Source organism: Mustela erminea, chromosome 11 (assembly GCF_009829155.1).
Source record: "Mustela erminea isolate mMusErm1 chromosome 11, mMusErm1.Pri, whole genome shotgun sequence".
Taxonomy (NCBI): Eukaryota; Metazoa; Chordata; class Mammalia; order Carnivora; family Mustelidae; genus Mustela; species Mustela erminea.
The window spans coordinates 54,048,332-54,066,884 of record NC_045624.1 but is presented as its reverse complement, the minus strand read 5'-3'; the positions used below and the strand labels follow the sequence as shown (position 1 = coordinate 54,066,884).

General features: G+C 39.0%; 1 protein-coding gene across 1 annotated transcript in view; it reads left to right on the top strand.

Moving 5' to 3' along the window:
• The window catches only part of ABCB5 (ATP binding cassette subfamily B member 5), a 135,628-nt gene extending 124,663 nt beyond the window's left edge, over positions 1–10,965 (top strand). The window contains exons 27-29 of the mRNA XM_032304029.1: positions 2,136–2,342; positions 8,335–8,481; positions 10,537–10,965. Of these exons, the coding sequence (XP_032159920.1) occupies positions 2,136–2,342; positions 8,335–8,481; positions 10,537–10,734 (552 nt within the window). The 3' untranslated portion in view covers positions 10,735–10,965. The remainder of the gene's footprint in view (positions 1–2,135; positions 2,343–8,334; positions 8,482–10,536) is intronic.
• Positions 10,966–18,553: the final 7,588 nt, after the last annotated feature.

The following is an 18,553-nucleotide window of genomic DNA, read 5'->3' as shown; positions in this document are numbered from 1 at the left end:
GGACAGAATGAATGAAGGGGGTAAGTGGGAGATAGAAACTTCTAGTTATGGAATGAATGAGTCACAAGAATAAAGAGCACAACATAGGAAATATGGCCAGTAATATTGTACTAGACTTGAATGGTGACAGATGGTAGCCACACTTATGGTGAGCAGAGCATAATGTATAGAGAAGTTGAATCACTAGATTATACACCTGAAACTAATGTAACATTGTGTGTCAACTACACTCAATTTTTTTTCTAAAATTGAAGAAAAATGAAAAGTCTACAAATTTGAAATTTTAAAAAAGAAAGAAATTTTGATCTTACAAGACATGGAATTCTTTTAGAATACAGGTGTTGGAGGAGGGGTCTAATATCTCTATCTAGAATCTTTCTTTATTCTCTTGGTTTAAGACAGAGATAAGTTTCCTCTGCCACCCTGATTCAGGCTTCCTACTATTCCCACCGGCCTTCTCCACCCACCAACTCTCAAAAATTTTATGCATGTTTAGAGCTTTTTAAATCAGCTCCATTAAGTCCTGCATCCTGATCTCAAAAAAAAAAAAAAAAAAAAAAAAACACAAATTCTCTCTCCTTAGAATTCCAATGACTTTTCCTCACCTGGCACCTTTCTTACTCTTCCTTGAATTCAGTTTTTCAATTATCCTCTCCCTGCAACCACCACTAGATCTCACACACACACACACACACACACACACACACACACACACACACAATTTCCTGTTGTGCCTCCTCCTCCCTACAAAAAGTCCTAAGCCCCTAAATGTCAAAGACTGTCATATTAGTCCTCCTTCTGCAATTTATAGGTAACTTTTTTTTTCCCATCACAGATTCTCGATGACTCTTTGCAAAATAAAATGATTCAGAATGGTTCCCTTGTTACCAGTGATAACAATGAGTTAACAGTCCAAAATTAGGTAACAATCATCTATTTACACATAATATAGCACATCCCTTACTTTAAACCCTCCAATGATGTCCTACTACAGTTGGAATAAAACAGAGTCAATTCCATCAATCCTGGTCCTTTATGATCTGGTCTCTGCCTCTCTCCAAACTCCTCTCCTGTCACTCCCCACCTTGACTACTATGTGTCAGACTCACTGGCTTCTTTGTGTCCTTTAAACTCACTTATGGCCTTTGTTCTTGTTGTTCCCCTGCTTGGAATTTTCTTGCTCTAATCACTTTGCTGATTCCTTATCATTCAAGTCTCAATCCAAATGCTTCTTCCTTAGGTAGGCCTTCCTAGATTACTCTGTAGAAAACAATGCATTTACCAACCTGCTTCCCACATCCCCCCACATCCTCAGTCAATCTCAATTCCATTACCCTGTCTTCACAACACTTTCTTTCTTGAGTTATTTGTTACTGTGTTTGCCTGCCTGTTTCCACTAGAATATAAGCTGCAAGAGGGCAAGAGTTTTATCGTGTGTACCATTTCCCTTGTACGTGAAGAGTCCCCATCAGCTAGTAGGTATGCTCATCAAATGCTAGCTGAATGTTGTTACATGTTCACATGAATAGGCGTAGTTGTGTACAAAATGACATACCTCTCTGTATGTGGACTGCTATCAGTCTACAACTTCTCTCTCTCTCTGGGCTTTAAAAAGTGAGGTCCTGGGGCACCTGGGTGGCTCAGTGGGTTAAGCCTCTGCCTCTGCCTTCAGCTTAGGTCATGATCTCAGGGTCCAGGGATCAAGCCCTGCATCAGGCTCTCTGCTTAATGGGGAGCCTGCTTCCCCCTCTCTCTCTGCCTGCCTCTCTGCCTACTGTGATCTCTCTCTCTGTGTTAAATAAATAAATAAAATCTTCAAAAAAAAAAAAAAAAAGTGAGGTCCTATTACAGCAGAAGTTACACAAAGCACCAGGCTTTACTGTAGATCCCAGGCAAGTCTCTAGACTATGTGGCCATTTGTAGAAATGTCAAGTAAGTTTAGGAGTTGACATTTTAGGCAGTTACACTCTGCTTCTATACAATATCATTTACAATCCATCCCTGCATAGCATTTTATTGTGAGGTGGTTTGAATTCCTACCCTTCTTATAATTTGTATATGTTTGAATATAGTGAACTGTAACGTGATATAGTTGTTGGATCTTCACATACCATTCTCCATTTTGCTTTTGACAGCTATTTGATGGTGTTGATGTGAAGGAATTGAATGTACAATGGCTCCGTTCCCAAATAGCAATTGTTTCTCAAGAGCCTGTACTCTTCAACTGTAGCATTGCCGACAACATTGCCTATGGTGATAACAGCCGTTTTGTGCCATTAGAAGAAATAAAAGAAGTAGCAAAGGCAGCAAATATTCATTCTTTTATTGAAGGTCTCCCTGAGGTAAGAAAAATGTCTGAAATCTTGAATTACAAAGCTCCCAAGTAAGCCTAAGTTGTTGTATTTTGTGCTACTTAAATTAAACTATTTATTTATTGCTAGCATCTAATATAAAGTTATATGTAAAAAGCAAAAAGATTGACATTTTTCTGTGATGACTTTTTCCAAGCCAAACTGTATTACTATTCACTGAATTAGTTTTCTTATTTTGATTCTTTACCTTTTATCCATATACATATACACTCTACTCCTGTCTATATCACCATCATCCTCCCTGCCCCTGGACAACTCCGGTAGCATCTTAGTCTGTCTTCCTGCTGCCAGTCTGCCTCATTATAATGCTTCTTCCTCACAGTAACTAGGGGGAGCTTTTAAAAACACAAATTAGGGGGTGCCTGGGTGGCTTAGTGGATTAAGCCTCTGCTTCAGCTCAGGTCATGATCCTAGGGTCCTGGGATGTAGCCCCGCATCAGGCTCTCTGCTCAGCAGGGAGCCTGCTTCCCCCTCTCTCTGCCTACCTCTCTGCCTACTTGTGATCTCTCTCTCTCTCTCTCTCTGTCAAATAAATAAAATCTTAAAAAAAAAAACCCATAAATTAGATTCTGTCCCTTCCTGCTTAAAACTTCCTAATGGCATCCCTTTGCATTTAGAATAAGTCCAGATGTCTTATGTGGCTGGCAAAGCTTTCTGCAATCTGGTTCTGCTTGCCTCTGCAGTTCCTTCCTCACCATATACTCATTCTGCTGCAGCCATGTTGTCCTTTTTCCTATCTCATGAACACACTAAGTTTTTCCCTACCTCAGGACATTTACACTTGCTGTTTCTTCAGCCAGGACCTCCCTTTCTCTGGCTCTTTGCAGAGCCAGCTCCTTAAATTTCAAGCTCATTGTAATGTCATCTTTGCTAAGACCCTCCATGGCCATCTTACTTAGAAGAGTCCCCATCACTCCTGTCACCTACTACATATTTATACCATTTGACTTTTACTCTTAAATTGTTTATGATCTTTCATTATTTTTGTTGTACTATTTCCCAATTTACCCCAAACTACATTTTGCAGAGACTCACTGTGCTAACTTTATAGTAAACTTTGAAAACCAAGATATTTCCTAAAAGAAAGAAAGAATAACTTGTTTCTCAGTGTTCTTAAGTTTAACTGTAGTTTACCTTCATATCACCATTACATATATATATGTGTGTATACATATATATATATATATATATATATATATATATATGTAGAACCATAAAGAAATCTGGCGCCAAAATATCATTTTGGAATAGGACATTGGACATCACATCTAGCAGCAATGTAAATGACCATTTGTTGTAGTGAGGAAAAGACAGGAAGTTGAGAGATGACTTAGGAGCTATTTCCAGTGTTATGAATGCCTGGATTAGTAATTATAATGTGAAATAAAACAAGGAAAAGGATTTAAAAGATATTGAAAAAGTGGAATTGCCAAGACATGGCTCAGGATTGTCTATGAAAAGTGAACAAGAAAGTGTATGATACACTGGTCAGCCCGCTGGAATAAAAGCACACAGAGTGTGTGATGAGAATACAAAGGAAAGAATGACAAATTCTCTAGGAGCTCAGAGAAAATCACACAGAAGATGCTGTTTTAAACCAGGTTTTGAAGAATGAGTAGGATTTCCTCAGGCAGAGAGGAGACAAATCCATATTTAGAAGACAAATAAGCTCACATGGAAACATACACATGTAAAAGAGTTTTAGGTGTTTGGAAGGAAATAAATTTCAAATCCTGAAAATAAGGCATAAATTGAGGAATTGAGAAGTGGCCAAAACATGAGCAGAGACTAAATGTGAAGGTTTTGATATACTAGCCTAAGAGTTTAGACTCGGTCTTATTGGAAATAGGAAACCACTAGATATTTTTTAGATAAAGAAATAAGCTGATCAGATTTTAAAACAAAAAACTGCTGCTGAAGCTCAGCCTTTTCTTTGCTCATCCAGGAGGCACTGTGGCCTTTGTGGTGATGGCAGAGATTCGCATTAAAAGGACAAGCCTTGGTGTTTTACAACATTCTGGATGAGAGCAATGCAGGTCCAGTTCCAATTTCCAAAAGCTGTTAAACTCCATCCCTTACACACATCCTTTATCTTGTTATGTTTTGTGCTTACTTATTTGGTGAACAAAATGATGTAAAGCCATATGTAGTCTTTATTAATCCTACTTAAAATGAGTAATCAACTATTTCTTCACAAATATTCATATATTTGATTACCACTTGCTTCCCCAGAACTTCTGAAGGTGTTATTATTTACCACATACTAAATATAGTACACATAGCACACACAATTTGTGGTAAATTTTCTTCTAAAGTCAAACAAAGAGGGGCACCTGGCTGGCTCAGTTGGTAGAGCATGTGCCTCTTGATCTCAGGGTTGTAAGTTCGAGACCCATACTGGATATAGAGATTACTAAATAAATAAATAAGGTTGTTTGCTTTTTTTTTTTGAGAGAGAGAGAGAGAACAGGAGGGAGGGGCAGAGCAGGAGAGAGAATCTTAAGCAGGTTCTGTGCCCAGCACAGAGCCCAACAAGGGGCTTGATCTCACAACACTGAGATCATTACCTGAGCTGAAAGCAGGAGTCAGATGCTTAACAAAGTGAGCCATCCAGGAACGAGCACAGGCAGACAGAGTGGCAGGCAGAGGCAGAGGGAGAAGCAGACTCCCTGCCAAGCAAGGAGCCCGATGTGGGACTCGATCCCAGGACGCTGGGATCACAACCTGAGCCAAAGGCTGCTGCTTAACCAACTGAGCCACGCAGGCGTCCCCCCAAAACAGAATTCTTGAAGAGATATAGCCCTGAGGGCTTCTGGTAAGGGATTTTGGACCTGCCTGGCAACTCAATATCAGAAGGTGATAGCAAGGCATTAATTTAGAGTATGCTCTGGATAACACATCTATACTATGTGCCATGGAGGTGATCCGCAGACATCCAGAAATATCCACCTAGGAAGGGAGTTGCAGCAACATGCCTTGCTCTTGAGGATCCTCTTAGAAACTCACCAGATGTAGATTCAGGTCTCAGTCAAGCCATATCATGGCTCCTTGAATAAGACTTCAACCACTGAAACCATCCTAAATTCCTCCACAGAGCCTTCAAGGACTCCTTAGAATACAGTTGATTTAGGATGAGACTCTTTGATGTTCCTTCCAGAACCCAACTGGCTTTTAGCCCCAGGTTCATATTGAAGAGCCATTGTTCCCTGAGCATGTTGTAAATAGGTTGCATATTTCAGGACACTCACAATCCATCCCAGTGTTTGTCAGAAAATTAATTTAGATTTTCAGTTTAAACAGGAGACTGAGAGGGCACCTGGATGGTTCAGCAGTTAGGTGTCTGCCTTCAGCTCGAGTCACAATCCCAGGGTCCTAGGATTGAGCCCCATGTCGGGCTCCCTGCTCAGAGGGGAGTCTGCTTCTCCCTCTGCGGCAGCTGCCCCTGCTGTGCTCTCTCTCTCTGTCAAATAAATAACTAAAATCCTTAAAAATAAATAAGTAAACAGGAGACTGAGGAGTGCCTGGGTGGCTCAGTTGGTTAAGCATTGGCTCAGGTCATGATCTCAGGGTCTGAGGGGCCTGAGATTGAGCCGTTAGTCAAGTCAGACTCCCTGTAGTGAGGAGCCTGCTTTTCCCTCTCCCTCATAAAAATAAATAAACTCTTTAAACACGAAAATGAAGCTCTGTAGTTCATTTTTTTAAAAATATTTTATTCATTTATTTATTTGAGAGATGAGTGCGCCTGCATGAGCAAGGGGAGGGCAGAGAGAGAAGCAGGCTCTTCACTGAGCAGGGAATCTGATGTGAGGTTTGATGATAACCTGAGCCAAAGGCAGATGCTTAACCAACTGAACCACCCAGGTGTCCCTGTAATTCTAAATTAAAAAAATGAAAACCTTTGGGGCACCTGGGTGGCTCAGTGGGTTAAAACCTCTGCCTTCGGCTCAAGTCATGGTCCCAAGGTCCTGGGATCAAGCCCCACTTGGGGTTCTCTGCTCAGCAGGAAGCCTGCTTCCCTTCCTCTCCCTCAGCCTGCCTCTCTGCCTGCCTCAGGCAGAGAGTAAATGAAAGTAAATGAAAACCTTTACTTCAAGTATCTGAAAATGTTGTTTTTTTCTTTTTTAAAGATTTTATTTATTTATTTATTTGACAGACAGAGATCACAAGCAGGCAGAGAGGCAGGCAGAGAGAGGGGGAAGGAAGCAGGCCCCCTGCTGAGCAGAGAGCCCGATGCGGGACTTGATCCCAGGACCCTGAGATCACGACCCGAGCTGAAGGCAGCAGCCTAACCCACTGAGCCACCCAGGCGCCCCTGCAAATGTTTTTAATTTGGTATTGAGACAGGTGTATATTCACATTTATAATCTGTTCTGCTTAATGATGGACAAAATGACTTAATTTTCATCTGATTCATTCTTGGTGCTAATATTTTCCTATAATCCAGAGAAGGCCAAGAAATGCAAAGTGATTTATAAGCTAGTATTGTTGTCTTCTTCAGCTACACTAGAATAATCCATGTACAATTGAAGGTAGACTGGCAGAAAGAGTTACAATCCATTATCATTTCCACCCAATCCTCTCAATTTTTGGTTTAAGGTTGGATTCTCTCATTCGAATGGGAACTTTTTGGTATGTGGAAATGAATGGAATAGTTTTACCTGATTATTCTGCCCTGTGAGTCCAAATTTAATAAAATGTATGTTAGAAGGCAGGGGCCCAGCTTGCTGGCAGTCCTGTATAAAAGCACAGAGGAAATAAAGTCTGTTTTCTTTGGAGAGCATTCACTCAGAGAAGACACTTCTCTTGGGCTTTAGTAACTCAGACACCATTGTTTTATATAAAGGTAACAACTGTGTATTTTGAATTGAAAAATGAACTTTGAGATGAAGTAGACACATTTATCATATGGCTGTGTCACAGGCTCTCATGATACCCACTCTGCCCGAATGGTGCCCCTTGAAGGCAGTCAGATGTGGAGGGAAAAGCAATTAATTCAAGCTTCTCTAAGGCACGGCACTAAGACAAAATAAACAGTATATTAATCACGTGCTGCATCTTTGCTATGATGCTGCTACAAGGATCCACGTTTAGAAGGTTGTATAATTAGACTTGCTTTCCCAGTGGAGTCAATCCATCCACACATTCTTGTCTGGATATCGGTAGCATATATTTGTTAGACAAGTGGTAAGGGGTACTAGAAAGCAGTGTGAAACCTTGGAGGGAAGAGAGTCAATGGGACAGTCTAGAAAGCAAGTGGGAGCCTGCTTGCACAAACTGAACTGACAGGTCATGATATAGCAGACTACAACAGCTTGAGGATACTCCTCTAGCAGTTTCTTTATTCTTCTGTAGAGGAAAACACTGGAGAAAATGTCATTAGTAAGTAGGAGGGCCGTAGAAACATTGGGAGTGGTAAATGTCCCTATTATGGCCTGAAAAGATGAACGGACTGTCTCTGGGTGCTAGCTTAATTTACTGCCAGGAAGATAACCTGCAGGACTGAGAACAGAATCCCAGGCCCTAGAGAGATGTGCCTATAGAGGTCTGGTGAGAGCCAGAGTGAAGAAACCCAGTGATTTCCTTGTTTTTATATACTTTAAATCATTTTGACCTGAAAATAGAAGGTAATAGAATTTAATGCAAAAAGATTTCTGTTTACTGGGAACTTTCCTTTGCCAGTAATTTTTTTTCTTATGCTTTAATTCAAACAATCTCTTTGTAGAAGCATAATGGCAAAGGTCTGCTGTTTGTGATCAGCGTAGATATGTAAATGAGATGGTACTGTTTACTGCTGGTTTAGCATTTATTTGCAACAAAGCCCAAGAATAGATTTCAGCACTTGTTGGGACACAAATTTTCTAGAGTAGCAAAATTTGAAATATTTAGATGGTTCTCGCCCACAGTTGTCATGCTAATTTAAATAACCAAGCCTTGCTTTCTTAATTGCATGTTCCTGTAATAGAAATACAACACACAAGTTGGACTGAAAGGAACACTGCTTTCTGGAGGCCAGAAACAAAGACTAGCTATTGCAAGGGCTCTTCTCCGGAAACCAAAAATTTTACTGTTGGATGAGGCCACTTCAGCCCTTGATAATGAGAGTGAAAAGGTAACATTCTCTTATTTCTTAGAATATTATATCAAATAAGAGAGTGGAGTATTGTGAAAGAAGTCAAGGTCAGTTTGGGACAAGAAAGACCTGGAGAGAATTATAGTCAGAGGGTCACAAGTTCTAATTAAAGTTTTGGCCTTTTAAAAAAGTTAGAGACTGGTTGGGAAGGTGGGAGGGAGTTGGGGCACAGGATGTCTTATGTTCTAGAAAGGTTTTCTCATTTGAAATGATTTATCAGTAAAGGCACAATTCTTGAAATGTTTCTGCAGTCAAGGAAAAAGCCCAAGAAGAATAACTCTCCCATTTTATTATTATTCTTATGATTCCAAACAAATCAATAAGACAATCTGCATGCATAAAAGAATAGTCTAGGGCTGTCTGGGTGGCTCAGTTGGTTGGGCGACTGTCTTCAGCTCGGGTCATGATCCCGGGATCCCGGGATCGAATCCCATATTGGGCTCCCAGCTCCACAGGGAGTCTGCTTCTCCCCCTGATCTTCTCCCCTCTCATGCGCTCTCTCTCACTGTCTCTCTTTCAAATAAACAAATAAAATCTTTTTTAAAAAATCAACAAAAAGAGTAATCTACACTGCAATGTGAGAGGCTGCTAGTTACTCCATCCTCTATAGACAATCAGCTCTGAGAAGAAAACAAGGAAGCAAAGAGATGTGACAACAGACCTACACTGCAAGCTCCTTCAGATGTTTAGTTTTGTTATGCCTTGTACTCTAGTAGTTTCTTGCACACAGTAAGCACTTACTTGTTAAATGAACATTGGTTGAATGAATGGTAACTTAAAATTTACTAAGTGTCCATCATATGCTATTATCTCAGTCCTCACAACTTGATGAATTAGCTTATTTTATTAGCCATGTGTGTTTTATAGGTTAACACACTAAGGCTTAGAAAAAAACTAACTTCTCTGAATTTTAATAGAGCGTGTCTGATCTAAGAGCTTATGTGGTTAACCATCACACAATTGCTTTTGTAGATGATTATCATTCTTGACTTATAAGTAGACAGTGTGTTACAAAAGAAAAAAAACATGATTTTTGGAATCAGGCATACCTGAGCTGTAATCCAGGATTCATTGATTATTAGCATTATGACCTTGGTCAAATGACCTGGACTTTTCAAATCTCAGTTTATTCAAAACAAAAATGAAAATATCCCCCACCTTATGGGGTTATTGTAGGGACTTATATTAGATATCAATCATTGGAATGAATATTTTATATATTCAACAGATACTGGTTTTCAGCCTCCACTCATTTCTTCTGTACATTATAACCCATCATGGCTGAGACTTTAGGCAGGACAATTTTAAAGCCAAATTCTACCAAAATAAATAAATAAATCCTATGAGAAGAAATGAAGTAAGTAAATTAGGCATTCTAGAAATAAGTCAATCAGAGAAGACAACTACCATATGATCTCCCTGATATGAGGAAGTTGAGAAGCAACATGGGGGGTTTGGGGGGGCAGGAAAAGAATAAATGAAACAAGATGGGATTGGGAGGGAGACAAACCATAAGAGATTCTTAATCTCACAAAACAAACTGAGGGTTGCCAGGGGGAGGGGGAAAGGGAGAGGGTGGTTGGGTTATGGACACTGGGGAAGGTATGTGCTATGGTGAATGCTGTGAAGTGTGTAAACCTGGCGATTCACAGACCTGTACCCCTGGGGCTAATAATATATTATATGTTAATAAAATAAAAAATTTAAAAATTTTTTAAAAATTAGGCATTCTACTTAGATATGGAAATACTACTTTCTGACTCTGAGTTTGGAACCACCTACTTACATACAGACAACCATCTCATTTTTATTCATTATCACAAAAGCTTTTCTAATTAGAAGTCTAAATATATCTATAACTACTTTTTCTAGATTTCTGTTGAGTATGGTGAATTTTTCACAAAGCAAAGCAGTTGCCTTTGGGGATAAGCAAATACACAAAGAATGTTATTAGGTTACTTTTATCAATTTCATTTGGGTAAGTTTATTTGCATCTAAGTCAAGCTAGCAATCACAGATCCTTTTCTCTTCCAGGTGGTTCAGTATGCCCTCAATAATGCCAGAAAGGGAAGGACTTGCCTAGTGGTTGCTCACAGACTCTCCACAATACAGAATGCTGATCTGATAGTAGTCCTGCAGAATGGGAAAATAAAGGAAAAGGGAACTCATCAAGAACTCCTGAGAAATCAAGATATGTATTTTAAATTAGTAAATGCACAGTCAGTGCAGTGATACTGTTGGAGTTAGCACATATTTTGATCTTTGTGTAACGCAAAGAAATACTTAGTAATTATTTGGCATGCTTTGATCTCTTTTATTACATGTATCAATACCTGGAATCATGCTATTCAAGTACAGACATGTTCTGTGTACACAACTTCTTCTCTTCAGATTTTTTTAAAAGAAACAAAATTTGCTGAACTCATGTGAGATAATGCCTGCATCCCTCCTTTGTAAAAATGTTCTGACCCATGTGTTTGTAAAGAAGTTTACTACAAAATGAATCTATATTCCTGTAAACTTTGGCTATAAATTGGGAATAAAAAATAATAATAAAATAAAAATAAATAAAATAAAATTGGGGATATATTCCAAGAGAGAAAAATTATCCAATTAACTAAATTGAAAGATTCAATAAAGAGAGAGATGTAGTTGGACTGACATTGTAGGCAGAATGATTTTAACTTGAAGCCTCCAGCATTTTGTAACACATATCAAACCATTTTGCGCAAATCCTAGTCTTCAGACCATAGGACTTTCTCCCATAATCTCTCTCTCAATGTTTCTTTTAATATAATATCCACTGTTTCCCAAAATTCTATTATATCCCTTTGTTAGGAGGATACAGAGGATTACAATGTAAAATTTCTGGCAGAATTAGATAGTTATCTTCTAATTTACCAATAGGTAAAATGCTACACATGATCCATCCTGAATATCTCATTATTCTAAGCTTTAGGTTTTGCAGAATAAATTACAGGCATATTTGTGTATGAACACTTTCTTAAAATAAGAGCTGGTTTTATTACTGGTGAAAAACTTTAAAAGCCATCTTCTATTCAATCAAGTAATTTGTTTAAATCTTACATGTACTTTATATAATATATTATCTAAAATTTCAGTGTAAACAATATGGATAAACTGAGTCATATTTTCCACTTACTTAAAGATGTAATTTCACCTAGCGATATTATCTCTATTTTTAATTTATTTTCTTCCATTTACAGTGACATAGCCAGCCTCTCTAAAGTATATTCTACCAATAATCAGAAATATTGTGAAAAAAACTAAAACCATTTGTGCATATGCCACTTTTTTAATGCCACTTTTTTTTAAGATTTTATTGATTTATTTGACAGAAATCACAAGTAGACAGAGAGGCAGGCAGAGAGAGGGGGGAAGCAGGCTCTCCACTGAGCAGAGAGCCCAAGCAGGGCTCCATCCCAGGACCCCAAGACCATGACCCGAACTGAAGGCAGAGGCTTAACCCCCTGAGCCACCCCGGCACCCCTTATGCCACTTTTTTTTTAATGGAAAATAAAAATAGGAATCGGGGGACTGAGAACAGATTTATTATTTAGAAGCATTAGCATGAAAGCCTGTGGCTCCTTTTTTTAAGTTCAATTTAATTAACGTATCCTGTATTATTAGTTTCAGAATTTAGATGAAGAATTAGATGTAGAATGTAGTGATTCATCAATTGCATACAACACTCAGTGATCATTACTTCAAGTGCCCTCCTTAATGCCCATCACCCAGTTACCCCATCTGCCTATCCCCTCCCCTCCAGCAGCCCTCAGTTTGTTTCCTACAGTTAGGAGTCTCTTATGATTTGCCTCCCTGTCTGTTTTTGTCTTACTTTTCCTTCCTTTCCCTTGTATTCATCTGTTTTGTTTGTTAAATTCCACATATGAATGAAATCAGATTGTATTTATCTTCCTCTGACTTATTTTACTTGGCATAACACCCTCTAGTTCCATCCACATCATAGCAAATGGCACTATTTCATTCTTTTTGATGGCTGAGTAATATTCCTGTGTGTGTGTGTGTGTGTGTGTGTGTGTGTGTGTGTGTGTGTGCGCGCGCGCGCAAGGATCACCTCTTCTTTATCCATTTATCATTCATCTGTCAGTGAACATATGGACTCTTCCATATTTTGGCTATTGTGGATATTGCTGCTATAAACATTGGGTTGCATGTGCCCCTTCAAATCATTATGCTTGTATCCTTTGGGTAAATACCTAGTAGCATGGTTGCTGGGTCATAGGGTAGCTCTATTTTTAACTCTTTGAGAAACATGCCTATAGTTTTCCAGAGTGTCTGCACCAGTTTGCATTCCTATCAACAGTGTAAGAGGGTTTCCCTTTCTCTACATCCTTGCCAACATCTGTTGTTTCCTGAGTTGTTAACTTTAGCCATTCTGACCAGTGTGAGGTGGTATCTCATTTTGGTTTCAATTTGTATTTCCCTGTTGCTGGGTGATATTGAGCATCTTTGCATGTGTCTCTTGGCCATTTGCATGTTTTCTTGGAGAGAAATGCCTGGGGATGTCTTCTGTCATGCCTACTTTGCTATTATACATGGATATAGAGATCTTAGTGGTTTCCATTTCCAGAGTAGGGTGGGCAGGAGGAAAAGCACAGTACTATATAGATATGCTTAAAAGCTTCAGAACAAGAGAACCTCTGGCTTCAATTCTGTAATCCCTCCTGGATTAGCAAATACAGGCATACTTCATTTTATAGAGTTTTGCTTTACTGCACTTCAGTATTACAATTCAATTTTTTTTTAAAAGATTTTATTTATTTATTTGAGAGAGAGAGAGAGCGAGGTCACAGGTAGGCAGAGAGGCAGGCAGAGAGAGAGGGGGAAACAGGCTCCCCACTGAGCAGAGAGCCCGATGCGGGCCTCGATCCTAGACCCTGAGATCATGACCTGAGTTGAAGGCAGAGGCTCAACCCACTGAGCCACCCAGGCGCCCTACAATTCAATTTTTAAAGTAGGCTCCACACCTACTGTGGACCTTGAACTCATAACCCTGAGATCAAGAGTCATATGCTCTACCAACTGAACTAGCCAGGCACCCCTCGATATTGCATTTTTTACAAGATGAAGATTTGTGGCACCCCTGTATTTGGCAAGTCTTTTGGTACCGCTTTTTAATAGCATTTGCCCACTTCCTGTCTCTGAATCACATTTTTGTAACTCTTGAAACATTTCAAAGTTTTTCATTACTATTATTATATTTGTTATGATAATCTGTGATCAGTAATCTTCGATGTTGCTATTGTAATTGTTTTGGATCACCATAAACTGCATGCATTAAGATGGTGAATTTATTGATAGATGTGTGTGTGTTCTAACTGCCTCACCTACTGGCCATTCCCCCATCTCTTTCCCTCTCCTTAATCCCCTCTATTCCCTGAGATACAATATTGAAATTGGGCCAATAACCCTACAATGGGCATAAGTGGTCAAGTGAAAGGAAGAGTCACCCATGTCTCACTCTAAACCAAAAGCTAGAAATGATTAAGCTTAGTGAAGAACACTTGTCGAAAGCTAAGATAGGCCAAAAGTTGGGCCTCTTGCACCAATTAGCCAAGCTGGGAATGCAAAGGAAAAGTTCTTGAAGGCAATTAAAAGTTCTACTCCAATGAACACACCAATGATGATAAAAAAGAAAAGTGAAACAGACTTATGGAATTAATTTTAGTATTCTGAATAGAAGATCACACCAGCTACAATATTCCCTTAAAACAAAGACTAATCCAGAGCAAGATCCTAACTCTCTTCAATTCATGAAGACTAACAAAGCTATAGAAGAAGTTTGAAATTAGCAGAGATTGGTTCATGAGACTAAAGAAAAAGAAGCCATCTCTATAACATAAAATTCCATCGTGAGGGGTGTCTGGATGGCTGTCAGTTAAGCATCTGACTCTTCTTGATTTTGGCTCAGGCCATGATTTCAGGGTCATGACATCAAGCCCTGCACCGGGCTCCATGCTTAAGATTCTCTCTCTCCTTGTCCTTCTACCCTTCCCCTGCTCTCTCCTTCTCTCTCTCTCTCTAAAAAAAAAAAAAAAAAAAAAAAAGGCAAAGTGAAACAGCTTGTGCTGATAAAGATTGTGCAGCGAGTTATCTACTAGAAGATCTAGCTCAGACAATTAATGAAAGTATCTACTAAACAACAGATTTTCAATGTAAATGAAACGGTGTTATTTTGCGAGAACACACCATGTAGGACTTTCATGGCTAGAGAGAAGTCAGTGCCTGTCTTCACAGGCTGGCTTCACAGACTGCCCCTTGTTAGAGGCTTATGAAGCTAATGGGTGACTTTAAGTTGAAGTTAGTGCTCATCTGCCATTATGAAAATCCTAGGGCCCATAAGAATTATGCTAAATCTATTCTGCCTATGCTCCGTAAGTGGAATAGCAAAGCCTGGATGACAAGACCATCTATCTAAAACATGGTTTACTGACTATTTTAAGACCACTGTTGAGACCTACTGCTCAGGAAAAAAAAAATCCTTTCAAAATATTACCACTCACTGACAATGCACGTAGCCACCCAAGAGCTCTGATGGAGATGTACAAGAAGATGAATTTGTTTTTGTTTGTTAACATAGCATCTACTCTGCAGCCCAATAGATCAAGGAGTGATTTCAACTTTCAAGTCTAATTATTTAAGAAATACATTTCATAAGGCTGTAGCTGCCATACATAGTGATTCCTCTGATGAATCTGGGCAAAGTAAATGGAAAATCTTCTGGAAAGAACTCACCATTCTAGTTTCCATTAAGAACATTTGTGATACATGGGAAGAGGTCAAAATATCAACATGAACAGGAATTTGGCAGAAGTTGATTCCAGCCCTCATGGACGGTGTGGAGGGGTTCAAGACTTAAGTGGAGGAAATAATTACAGATGTGGTAGAAATAGAAAGAGAACTAGAATTAGACGTGGATCCTGAAGATAGGATTGAATTTGCTGCAATCTTATGATAAAACTTGAATGGATGAGGAATTTATTCAATTGGATAAGAAAAGAAAATAGTTTCTTGAGATGGAAGGTAAAGGTCCTGAAAGGTACCAGCGCTCCTGGTAAAAGTGCTGTAAAGACTGTTGAAATTACAAGAAAAGTTTTAAAATATTTTGCATAAACTAAAGAATTGCTTTAGATAAAGTATCAGGGTTTGGGAGGATTGATTCCAATTCTGAAAGAAGTTCTGTGGGTAAAATGCTATCAGACAGCATCATGTGCTACAAAGAAATCGTTCATAAAATGAAGTCCACTGAATCAGCAAACATCACTATTGTCTTATTTTAAGAAATGGCCACAGCCACCCCACCTTCAGCAACCACAGCCTGATCAGTCAGCAGCCATCCACATACAGGCAGAACTCTCCACCAGCAAAGAGATTATGCTTTGCTAAAATCTCAGATGATGGCTAGCATTTTTTTCTTAAAGCAGGTGTTCTGTATCTGAAAAAGAGGCTAAATTAGGTATTGAGACTTTTATCTTTTAAAAAAAAAAGGTACTTCAGAATTCAAAAATAATTCTAAATTTTAAATCACTCATTAAAGTTCTTATAAATTAATTATTAAATAATGATATGTTTAGGTTTATAGTTCACAACTTGATTTAAGGGCTTTGAGTAATGAATGCCCCAGTATTCAAGGCACCAAATCAGCAAATTTAAGAAGCATTATCTTCTTACAGTGCCTTAGGTACAATAAATACTACGTGATTCAGTTTTTGAAGACTGTCAAAGCAGGTGTACATAACTGGTACTAAAATGAGGCCCACACATTTACTGAAAAGATGACCTGGTGGGCTGCAAATTGTTTTTGCTTCACCAACCACATCATGCCATCTTGTCATGAGTATTTTCAGGCATTGGTGACCTGCTGGATAGTTTACTTCTACTTTAAGCTAGTATAAGTCCATAAAGATATTTTATTTCCATTCATATGACAATTTTAATTTTAATTTAGTTAACTTTAATTAATTTTAGTCTTTTATTATAGTACATGAGTTGCTTTAATTTATTTAATTTTGAAATAATTTGGTAATTATTATTAATGGTAGAAATTAATAAAGGCTTGAAAACTGTCTCCCAATGCCTCTATCCTCATTCTTTCACTGTCAGTTCTCCAAGTTTCTTCCCTTGTCTTGTTCTTATGAGTGAACTTTCTAATCAACCAATGATTCTACCTCACAAACCTTTTGGAGTAAGAGCTCAGAATTAAAACAATACACAGGTAGCCAGTAATGGGAAATACTTTCATACAGTAGGTCAAATCCAAAGCATTCTGTGTAAACAAACTAACACATCCAGTAAGCTAAAAACCAGGTTATTAGCTATGACCTAATTTGACTTAACATAAAACTAAGTTGACTTAACATAAAAGCACACTACAGCTTATTGTGAGGAAAGGCAAGATATAAAGTGGATCGGTTGGGTTAGTTATAGAACAGATGTGACATGGTGTTTTTTCTTTTCACTAACATCTGTGCCATACCTTACCCTTGCTAACTTGTTTGTATTCCATGGGTACCTTCACCTTCCTTTTTTTTTTTTTTTTAAGATTTCATTTATTTATTTGACAGAGAGAGACACAGCGAGAGAGAAAACACAAGCAGAGGGAGTAGGAGAGGGAGAAGCAGGCCTCCCGCCAAGCAGGGAGCCCAATGCGGGACTTGATCCCAGGACCCTAGGATCATGACCTGAGCTGAAAGCAGATGCTTAACGACTGAGCCACCCAGGTGTCCCCACCTTTCATTTTTTTTAAGACTCACTGAACAGCTAGCTCTCTCTCCTAGGAAGGAAGGGTGATACAAAGGATAAAATATGAGGGCTCAGGGCTACTGTAACATACTAACATTTAGAGAATGACTCTGATGGCTCCTGACCTCTGGTCAGCTGCCTTCACTGCATTTAGGACTTTCTAGGCCAGGTATTTATAGGTACTCCCCAACCCCTTTCAAAACTAGTGCTTCATTCCTGTCTCTTGTAACTGCATCCAAACCCAAAGGTAAAAGACAAGCAGAGGGCAAGGATGCTTAGCCAGGTTTGGACTGAGGGCAGTCTGAGTAAGTTTAGGCTATGAATCATGGCTAGCAGAAATCAGTGTTTTCCTAAGACCAGGAAGTCCTCAAGACTAGGGAATGTATTATAACATAGATAAAAGTCTTGTGGGAAATCTGGCCCACAAGGAACAGGAATTTGGAATTTTACACTCAAGAACCAAATTATTGGGGCACCTGGGTGGCTCAGTCAGTTAAGTGTATGCCTTTAGCTCAGGCCATGATCCCGGAGTTTTAGGATCCAGCCCCATATCCAGCTCCCTGCTCAGCAGAGAGTCTGCTTCACCCTCTCCCTCTGCCCCTCCCCACCCCCATCTGTGCTCTCTCTCTCAAATGAATTAAATCTTTGAAAAAACAAAACATTTCCAAAATTAAATAAACCAACAAGCTCATCTAAAAGGTGTAGTTTTATATATATATATGGCATAGGCTGCCATAGTTCACCAAATACGTCTACATAGTACCTCAAGTAATACAATTTGCCTTGTTTTAGCAAAACCACACTGATAAAGCTTGTATTACTTTTCTATTGCTTGTTTCCTATTGCTGCTATAACAAATTACCATAAACCTGTTGTTAAAACAACACAGATTTACTATCTTACAGTTCTGCAGTCAGAAGTCTAAAATCAGTCTCTGTAGGCTCTGGGGACAAATCTGTCGCTTGTTCTTTTCCAACTTCTAGAACCTTCCCAAGTTATTTGCCTACATCTCTCTGATCGCTGGCATCCTTTGTCACATTTATCTCTGACCGTCCTCTCTTATAAGGCCCCTTGTGATTTTGTTGGGCTCACATAGAAAATCCAGGATAATGTTCCCATCTCAAGATTCTTAATCACATCTGCAGACATGTAGGTAGTCTTTTGACATGTAAGGTAGCCAGCCACTGTGACATTCACAGGTTACAGGAATGAGGATGTGGTCACCTTTGGGAGGCTATTTATTTAAACATTTAAATAGCCTATA